This window comes from Lepidochelys kempii, chromosome 1, assembly GCF_965140285.1.
Source record: "Lepidochelys kempii isolate rLepKem1 chromosome 1, rLepKem1.hap1, whole genome shotgun sequence".
NCBI classification, from domain to species: Eukaryota; Metazoa; Chordata; order Testudines; family Cheloniidae; genus Lepidochelys; species Lepidochelys kempii.
The window spans coordinates 139459149-139469646 of record NC_136380.1 but is presented as its reverse complement, the minus strand read 5'-3'; the positions used below and the strand labels follow the sequence as shown (position 1 = coordinate 139469646).

The 10498-nt window shown below is 38.4% G+C and overlaps 1 protein-coding gene across 8 annotated transcripts in view; it reads right to left on the bottom strand.

The window, feature by feature from the left end:
* Positions 1 to 605: 605 nt before the first annotated feature.
* Positions 606 to 10498, bottom strand: part of BEND2 (BEN domain containing 2) — a 34618-nt gene continuing 24725 nt past the window's right edge. For 5 of the 8 annotated variants that reach the window (XM_073356267.2, XM_073356296.2, XM_073356305.2 and 2 more), the window contains exons 8-12: positions 8816 to 9016; positions 7748 to 7869; positions 5818 to 6034; positions 3297 to 3500; positions 607 to 2825 (exon numbers count right to left, since the gene is read on the bottom strand). In XM_073356267.2, coding sequence (XP_073212368.1) covers positions 2590 to 2825; positions 3297 to 3500; positions 5818 to 6034; positions 7748 to 7869; positions 8816 to 9016 — 980 coding nt within the window. In that variant the 3' untranslated portion in view covers positions 607 to 2589. Of the gene's footprint in view, positions 2826 to 3296; positions 3501 to 5817; positions 6035 to 7747; positions 7870 to 8815; positions 9017 to 10498 lie in introns of all 8 variants that reach the window. The other 3 variants (XR_012160296.2, XM_073356280.2, XM_073356314.2) reach the window with 3 other exon arrangements.

Here is a 10498-nt window from a genome sequence, read left to right as displayed (position 1 = left end):
TGGCTAAACTTGGATGTTCTTCAAACTTACGTTTTCTTTTTTCATGGATATGAAAACTGGACTGCATTAAAATGTGAAAAAACTATACTCGCCATGATTCACACATCTGCAATGGATGCATCAACAAGAGTTTTAGTTTTCTAAACGTTACAGTTACTAAGCAGACATGCAGTGGCCTCTGGACTTAAATTGTGTCAGTTGCCCATTAAGTCTGATGTATAAAGATGTTGAAACTAGATTCAAGGTGCTCGTTTCAGAACTAGATTCTGGAATCATGTCAGAATAAGATCTTGTCTACACAAGAAAGTCACACCAGTTTAAATTAATTCCTGAATTGATTTAGTTAGACTGGTGCAAGCGCCTTTGCAGACATGCTTATTTCAGTTTATGATGGTTTTTTTAGGTTAACAGATTCCTAATCGACCTAAGCTAACCCCAAACAAGTACAAGAGTTTGCTCTGGCTTAACTAAATCAGTTTAAAGTTACCCCTCTAGTCAACCCATTGCAACTTCCTCATGTAGACGACATGTTATCTGGTTACTTATGATTTTGATAGCCAAAATAATCAGTTTTTTATAACAACATGTGCAGAAGCAGCCAGCTAATCTGAGGCAAAAACTCTTCCCAAAGCCCATGTCTCTGACAGGAGACGAAAAAACCCCTTTCTAGGTAAAACTACCCTTCAACCATGGTCCCCAAACAAGAAATACCAGTATTGAATACAAATTCAGTCAGTAAAGGAGCAAATATATTCTAGTTTTATTTGTAAAATATTCTTTCCTACGGGCAAAATACATTTTACAAAAGTTAGCAAAAATTGGTACAATTATGAGGAAACTATTACTATTTTTTGTTCAGTTATTTGGGTCTCTTCAGAATGGAAGATAGAAGTACACATCACATTGACAGAATTCAGTGCTAGTTAGCTAAGTCCATAAATATGCCATCCTGACATTTACATCTGAGGATGACAGTGGAAAAATTCTCTACAAATACTGAAGAAAAAAAATTTAAGCATTTTTGGTATTTTTCTGAGTTTTGTAACTGGAAATACCTACAGACTAGATTCTAAAACTGTTGGTATTTTGCAAGGAGGATCCTAAAGAAGAATAATGATAGTATGTCGGTCATAAACAAGAACAACTCTATTTCAAATGTTAATTTGAGGACTAAACAACAACAGCATAAAATCTATCGTGAAAATAAATCCATTCAAATGATTCATTTAAGCCTAAATGTATATACAGTCATGTAAAAAGTGGAAGGAAAGTTATTTTCTATTCATATAGAGTATTTAGTATGACTATTAGAGTCAAGTAATTTCCAAAATAAGATGCTTTATTAACATATGTATAAAATCTTATGGTGGAGGGAGGAAAAAGGGAACATATGTAACTATTTTTGAGGGACAAAGCTCCAGCAATCCTGACTATCTTGGAGACAGACAATGTCTGAAAAGAGAGTCTGCATTTTCACCTTTCAGGGTTTGACTTTGTAGGGTTAGGATGTCAAATGCTTCTAACTACTAACAATCCACAAAAAACAGAGCAAATATGCTTGATAGTTCACACAAACTGCCCAGAAACCTAAAAGCTGTGACTATTATAGGTGAGTCTGGATAGGTATAACAATTGTCATCTTAATCATGACTCAGGATATACAGAGCTAAAGCATGAGTCTCTTTAGCTTGAGCTAAAGGACCAATGGCTTGATGCTATGCACAATGAAGACAATGGAAAGCCTTCCATTGACTTCATTGGTCCATCAGGACCCAAGTTCTCTAGCTGGAAGCTCAAACATACTCCTATCCTCGGTGGATTAGACACAGAGGGGGACATGTAACAAACACGGAACAGTGGGTTACGTTGGTATGGTATGGTATGGTATATGTTGATTATCCCTTCAGAAGGATATATTTTGTATTTTACATTGCGTAAAAGAGAACCAGAATATATATACAAAAATATTCTTTCTTAATATTCATTCCAGACAAGAGCCAACCATCGGGAAGAGGAAAAATATTACTTACCAGCAATTGTATTTGTTGTAGTTGCCCTCATCTTCCCTTATCCTACAACAAAATCTCTGCTGTAGGATGGGAGAAAAAAACGAAATGTCTGACAACTCAAAGTGGTGCAATACCAATCACACTCTCCTTTCTATGTTATAAGTTTTTTCAATTATATTATCCAGCTGTTAGAACAACTTCCCCTCCCCAAACATAACAAGCTTGACCCAGCTAGGCTTTTGAATCCTTATTGTTTTGTTCAGAGGGAAAATCATTTTCTCTTTCCTGTTCTGTGCAGTGGACTTCCTCAAGGCAAAATGCTCTCTTCTGGGGCCAGTACTTTACTGAAAGTAGGTGCTTGTCAGACAAGTGCCCATCATGCAACCTACCATGAATGGAGTAAGGCATCAGTGCCAGTGGCTCAAGAAGGGAGGGACCCCAGGTCTTCCACCATTTTGGCCTTGTGGAGTATATTATATAGTGCTGGGGACAACCCAAAAAGATTGGCTTCTGTATAGTATTTTGAACAACCTACAGCATGACTGCAGCTAGATGTCAGATGGTTGTAAGACATAGCTTTTTAGTCTGTAAGGTTGATAGTGTCACTTTCATATGGCTTTACTGAAGTAGGGCTTTGCGGAGGACTCTTTTCACTTGATGGTAGTGTAGCCAAGACCTTCTTTCGGACTCCAATTGCAGCCTTCTTATGGTCATGTCTAAGACTGCGGATTGTACTGTTTATGGCAGCCACACATGCTTTCCAATCATATCCAGTTTCCTTTAGATCAAAGGATGGGTAGTTCTCTTGAAGAAAGTCTAAAAGATAAAACAACCAGACAAGTAGGGCATCATCATCAATTATGTATGCAAGCTCTGTTTTGCTTGAATGTTTTATTTGGACACAACTGGGCCAAAACAAGTATTGAGAAGTGCATTCTCCCAGTACGGAATATAGTCAAGCACACCATTAAGTTACAAGGGTCAAAGCTAGAGTGATGATGAAGTCTATTTTTAAAAAGTTATTGGAAAAGCTGAAATACAGAAAAGTGACTAGATGGCCTAGGGAGATATGTGGACAGGGTTTGTTTGTTTTGTTTTTTAATCTTGCATAGATCAGGAGTTGAGGTAAAAATATATCCCCCCTCCATTCCTCCCACTAGTTGTGCCTCTAATCTCATGGCAGTTTCACATAATGTTTTGGAAGCTGCATGATTGATTATGGATACAAGGTTAGTAATTTTTATTTATTTCCAGCCCATCTTTTGAAGAGAGTTTAGCTGTGCATACCTCTGAGAGCATTGATTCTGTTGCAGTCCAGTGGACACATGCCACGTTCCAGATTACCATACACATTGCTCTTCACCAATATATCTTCTGTGAAGAGATGGCGAATCAGATAGCGAGCTGACAACTCTGGCCGAGACTTCCCCTTGGCTACATAAATAACTGAGAAGGGCAACTGAACGTTGCGCCATGGACTCCCAAGATGTTCTAGAGAGGGAGTTGGAGAGATAAATATTTTATTTTCATTGAGAAATGTTGTTTTCCATGCTTTCAAGGGACCACATTATACTAGAAAGGTAGAAGACAATTTTTTCCCCCTATACTACTTGTTTGGAAAGGCCAGAAGAAATAACTTAACATATATATACATACCATCTTTCATCCTGAAAGATCTCAAACCACTTGACAAACTATACAAGATATGTGCACACTCATGAAATGAATCACTGTAGTTAGAACTAAAATTCAGCAGCTCTGGGATGGAATAATGATAGCTAGCTAGGCAGACAACCAGTGTGCAACATACTGAATGTGGAGGAGAGGAAGAAAAAAATTTAGCCAAGGACATGAAGCAAGCCCTGGTCTTACAAAAAGCATCATGGGATCCTCAGAGATCAAGGTCCTGTCTGTGTGACCCTTACAGTTGCTCCTTGAAGAGCTTTGCATGCAGTAATGCAGAAAACTCTCCATGTATCTAAATGATTGCAATAATGCAGGTGGAACCTTGGATTCGGGAACACTAGGTATTTTAAACACAATGGCTTATTTTGCAAGGCACCCCAAGCAGCCCAAAAAATTATTTCAAATATATATTTGCTCTGCTGTATTGTAGCATAACAGAGCCTTTGTTATGCTTTCAGAAATGCTAGTTATGCAACTTGACTTGCTTCAGGACTGCTTCCTGTACTGTGTTATTTCATCTATAAAAATAAATAAATAGTCCTTCCAAGAAATAAAAGCAGTGCTGCTTTCTGATAGTATTCAAACTTTGTGGGTGGAGAATGAAAATAGTATGAACATTCTTCTATATTACTCTGAAACTACTTCATCCAATGAAGAAGCGAGCCACACACTGAATAAAAGGTACATTATATTGTGACAAAGTTCCTCCTCTGCCTCTGCGGGTCCTGCGCTTATTGGCGGATTTGCTTGCCTCAGAGGTTCACAGCAGCCCTCAGTTTGGCCACTCTTGCTAGTGGCTCAAACCTGCCATCCACTCAGCTAACCTCATCACTGGCCAGCATGGGGGAAATGGAGAACAATCCCTGCAGTTGGGGACAGGGCAGATCCCTTTCCAATTTAGATCTTCCCTTCTGGTGTTTCTCACAGACCATGTCAACTCCTCCTGTGTCTGATCAGGAGTTGGAGGGATGAAGGGGGAACCCGGGCCCACCCTCTACACCGGGTTCCAGCTACAACTCTCTGGGCTACTTCCCCATTGCCTTCCCCCCAGCACCTTCTTTATCCACACTGCAGGATCTTCCTCCTAAAGCCTGATCACACTTGAACCCCTACTAACTGATGGAAGGTCCTTTTTAAACCAGGTGTCCTGATTAGCCTGCCTGCCATAATTGAATCTAGAAAGTTCTTAATTGGCTCTGGGTGACTTGATTAGCTTGCCTGTCTTAACTGGTTGCTGGTCCTGATTGCTCTAGGGCAGCCCCTGCTCTGGTCACTCAGGGAAAAGAAAACTGTTCATCCAGTGGCCAATATATTTGCCTTCTACCAGACTCCTGTATCACACTGGTCTGGGTCTGTCACAATATGTAGCAAAAGAAGAGTCAATTACGAGGCCTGTTGAGTAAGAGGGTCCTGCCACCTCTTTTGTGGGCTGCTCAAGCCCTATACAAGTCCCACCCAACCAGTTGTCTCCCAGGGAGCTGGCCACAGAGAATTTCCCCCAGAGATCTCTATAGCCCTTTTACTGTTGCATTTATAAACTATGCACTTTTACTAATGGAAGAAAATAAAACAAGTTTTAAGGCTGCTTTTGGGATTATTTGGAAATTGTCAAAGTTTAGCACAGTGAAAGATCTGCCTGTCAGATTAGGATATAGAAAATTTCTCTGCCTCTTTAATATGCCAAGCTGCCTTGAAACATCTATTATTTCTCATGTAAAGTGGGAAAATAGGGTAATAATGCATGAACTCTTGAAATGCTAGATGGACTAGTTCACAGATGAGATCGCCAATCTAATTATTCAGAAAAAAAGTGCAAATGTGTTTGTGATAAGGACATGGGTGGAGGAGAACACAGGTGGTCTGTTGCCAGAGTGTGTTTGCCATGAGGGGACATACTACCTATACTGAGGGATTGTCTTGGGAAAAATGGAAAGCAGTCCTGTAGGTCAGTAAACCCATTTACCATTGTGTGGGATTCAAGGCACTGTATATCACAAATGATTTCACTTACCTGTACTTAAACTAGCGCAGTAGTTTTGGAATCTTAACATCTACTACTTCTCAATCAATTGTATAAAATGCAATTTGTGTTAACCCAGAAGATGAAAGTCTCCTAACTTACCCATTGGTTCCAAAGACTGTAGTTTATTGGATGAAGGTGCATGGAACATCTCAGGGACTTTATCCCATGTGGTATTCTGAAGTCTGTTTGTTGTTGAGCTGGTCATTTTCTGAGAGGATTGAGAATTGACTTCACTATCTTCCCCATTATAGTTTAAATCCACACAAATGGATGTGTCTGGAGTGTCAGCAGGTTTCTCCTTCCCTTCAGTAGTCTCCTGAAACACACAAATGGAGTTAACACATGCTTTGGGAGAAGTCTACCAGTTTTCCAGTTAAGTGTGTCAATTGATTTCTACATTATTAGGAATTAGATTCCCCAAATTTGAGAAATTGTTAACCATACGTTTCAACCACAAGAGCCACATGTCAGCCACTTGTTGAGGTCCTTGTGTAATGAGGCACTTTGGAAGCTGAGTTGCATGGATTTTCCAGGTGTTCTTGGGGTGAAATACCAGTGTGATGCAAAGGGGCTGGAAATAGATGACCAGATATGTGAAGGCCTATAAGAATATACAGTGGAGGTACAGTCTTGGGGAAGCATAATCTAGATACGCTGAAGACCCAAGGATTGCAAGGTAGAGAGGAAAAATAAATAAAGTGAGAAATGCTGGAGGTCATGCCAGAGATACTTTGGGTGGAACTGTGACTATTATCTGTGAACAGTAGGAAGACAGATGACATCCCTGGTTTGAACTAAAGAGGCCAGAAGAACTATAGTGTAGGTAGAGTAGTTCTGATCCTTTTATTGCACCCAACACAAATCTCAGAGATATTACTTGCCAGGGAAACCTTTATAGCTAGTTAACAACTGCAGCATTGAATTCTGCACATCAAAATAACAGTTTAACTTGTAAGACACCTTTCCAACACTGTTTTGAGCCCCTAGCTATTGCAAAACAGTACAGGATATGAGAGTGAAATAATTGTCAAGGCTTCTGGGAAAGGATCCTGCTGTACACTTTTTTAGAGTAACAGAAGACATTGCTGAAGTCAGTGCAGATTGTTTTGGAAGGACACTGATTAAAGGGGTTTGATAGATGGGGATAAGAAGTGAGCTTTCATTCAATTTGCAATAATGTTAATAGACTATAAATAAATTAATTGGTAAATAAATTCCAGTGACATGAAGACAGTTTACTGTCCATCAATAGGTTAAGATAAATTTGTGTGTCCCTAATAGTAGTGGTAAGATAAACAAAAGGGTAAAACATTTTCCATTAGTTTAACCAAACAAGGGCACTTGCAAATGGTTTTATTTAAATAGTTTAACACTGAAAAATGTAAGAAATAAAATACTTATTCGTAACAGTTCTTATACAGTAATTTTTGCTAAAGGTTTTTTTTTGTTTTTGTTTTTATCTTTATTTAAGTAAATATTCCTGCATGACCATTAAAAGTGTATTTGAGTTGATCCTTAATGAAGAGCTCTTAAAAATAAATTCTAACAAGGGATAATCTGCATTATTGATAGAAGTCGGGGGAGTGGCATAGCTAGTTATACAGGACCCCTATTCTGCAAAGATTTATGCATGTTCTTAAAGGGTTAGATGACTGGGAATAATTCAGATCACACAGGTCTTCTAATAACTAGCTACGTAAACTTTGGTAAGATTGGTAACTATTCTACAAAATTACTACAAGTTGCAACAAATTTTACTATCTATAGGCAAATATTACAAAATCCTAAAATGAAAATACAGTATGTGTGTGTGTCTTTTGTTAATACTGTAAAATATAAAAATGCTGACACTGTTCCACACATACCATTGTGACTGGAGTCAGTGGAGCTGTGCTGAACCACGACAAAATAAGTCCCGAAGAGTCTTAAATTATGGGGCTCAAGTGGTGAGGTACTTACTTATACATCTAATTCTACAAGAAACCATTTACTCTCTCATTAATAACTATTAAACCTGGAGATGACTTACTGGGTTTATTTTGGTTTCACAGCGTAAGCAGCGGATCATGGCATTGACGTTTGTGATGCAGGTTTTCCAGTCTCTTCCATATTCACTCAGGTCATAATTTGGGAAATGAGCTGCAAGAAATTCTGCACACAAAATGTAGGAAGTCTTTTAAACTATGTGATAATAAAGAAGCACTAAAAAGATCTTTAGTCAAATAAGAGAACACAATGAGATAAATTTCAAGTGCTTACCAAGGTTGTGAATGAGTTTTAGATTTTAGCTTATATTAAGGAAATGTATGGTAGACTGGTACTTTTTCAAGACAGGCACAGTAAAACTTCTGCATCTCATTACAAAAATGAGATGCATCAGAAAAGTTTCCCTGTACCTGATACTGAATAATGAAAATGCTCCTTATTTCTTAGTAGATACACGGAAATTGTCAAACAAACTACCTATCAATAGAGACGACAGGACAAGCAAACGGGCTAACATATATCATTCATATGAACTATGGTTTGCTTTCTGCCAAGACAGAATAAATGAATGCCTGATTTGTGAGTCTTACAAAAACGAGTAGCTAGTGCGTACGTAGGTGGGCGCATGTGGGTTTGGGGCTGGGAAGGGCATTTCTCAAAATGTTGCCACCCTTACCACTTTTCAAAAAAAAGGAAGAAATGGAGGGTTAGGAGAAAAATGCTGACACGTCCATTAACTTGTGTCCTATGTGTGTTATGGCCTCATAATACAAAATGAATATGATCAGCTCTGATTGATTAATGAGAAAAATATGAAATTAGAGTCATCAGAGAAACTACCATACATATTGAAAGAGTTTACACTGAGCATTTGAGGGTAAATGTTAAGGTAGATAATAGTTGAGGGTAAATGAGGGTAGATAAAAGTTCCCCACAGAACCCAAAGGTGCACAGTCGAGCAATATTCACTACCAGGTAATGTAATAGTTGCTGGATAACAAGTCACAAAAAGGCAGATTGAAGAACACAATGCAAGGTTCATAATTTAAGAATTCAAGAAAACTGCTAAAGGAAGAAAAGTGAACTCTGTATGTTTTGTAAGTTAGCATACCTCTAACTGCAGCAACCTTATTAGGATCCAAAGTTCTGCGCCCCCGTGCACTGACACCCATAATGCTACACAGCAATGTTTCCTTGGGGAACAAGACACGGACTAGGTAACGTGCTGCATACTTCGGTTTGGTCTTTTGTCGGGCTTTCATCAAATAGTTTCCAAGAACCTTTACATTTCTCTTTGGGTCACCAACATATTCTTTGTAAAGCAAAAACATTTTTTAAAAGATTAGCACAAATCTGTTAAAAGAAGGAGCTCTTCCCCAAACCAATTTCTCTCTTTACCTTTATCACATAGTAAATTCATATTTCCTAACCTTTCATTACCAAAACTAGATCTACTATATATTCTCTATCTTTGCACTTACAGGAGATGCAGAAATAGCTTCAGTCAGTATCTTCAGACGGAATTAGCATTCTTAGCTCACTCATATCAAGCACCCAAAATTGATTAAATAATAGTAATAGCATTTTTTAAAAGCATTTAAATGCGTACGAGACAAAATTTTCAGAATGACCTACTACGTGCAGATACTTGATTTTCAAGGAAACATCTCACAAAGGTATCGGGTGTGAGTGTCCATTTTATTAGGTGTGCACAAGCAGAAGTTGAGGCACCTTTGAACACTTTACCCATTATTTATATTACTCTTCACTCACAGATTCACTTATTTTTTAAACTCCAAAAAAATGTCCCCTTCCGCATGACTCAGCGTATATATGTACATCATGAAGGGACTTAACATCTGCCTGTGTCATGTGTGCTTACCTAGAACATAAGAACAGCCCTACTGGGTCAGACCAAGGGTCCATCTAACCCCGTATCCTGTCTTCCGACAGTGGCCAGTGCCAGGTGCCCCAGAGGGAATGAACAGAACAGGTAATCATCAAGTGATCCATCCCCTGTCACTCATTCCCAGACTCTTATGGTGAAATGGTTCATGGAGCTCTTTTTGGTGAACCACAGAATTAAACATTTTAGAAAAATAAGTACTGGAGCATTTGGGGGGTCGGGGAAAGGGGGTCGGGTCTCTCTTACAAAAGAGTCCACAGAATGAAAATATTAGAGAACCTCTGCCTTATCCCATTCAAGAATTAGCATTCCTTACACACAAAACAATTAAGCTGCTTTCTCAAATGCAGAACCTACTGTAAGTTATGTTCCACACCTTGCTTTATAGACGACATATTCTTTATAGAATTATCGTCAGTATTCATTATATATGAGAATATTTAGTTTTCACATGAAAGCATTACCAAGGAAATCCTTAGATTTAGAGAAACTCTAATATGCTGCACTTCCATTGTAATGGCTGCTGAGATTTTACTGATGCATATTGGCTTGCAGGGAGTCCTAGCTGTTCTGTACCATTGGCAGCATGAAAAAAAAACTTTTATCAGTAGGACAATGAAAGAAGAAGAGGGCTCATTCTTAATGCAATCCTGAAGCATAATATCTGCTGTAAACTAAGATTTGTTAAAGTGCCCAAGTTATTCTGCACATCAGAATAATCAGTAACATGTAAGAATCAATTGAGTATTTGTGTTAGTACAGTGTACATACTAACTTTTTGAATATTTGACTTCAAGTGTTAAAGTGACTTCCTGTATATCATGCGCACCCAATAGCTTTATTCAGAAAGCTTTAAATATTAATCCACTTTTAAAATGCAAAAGGAGA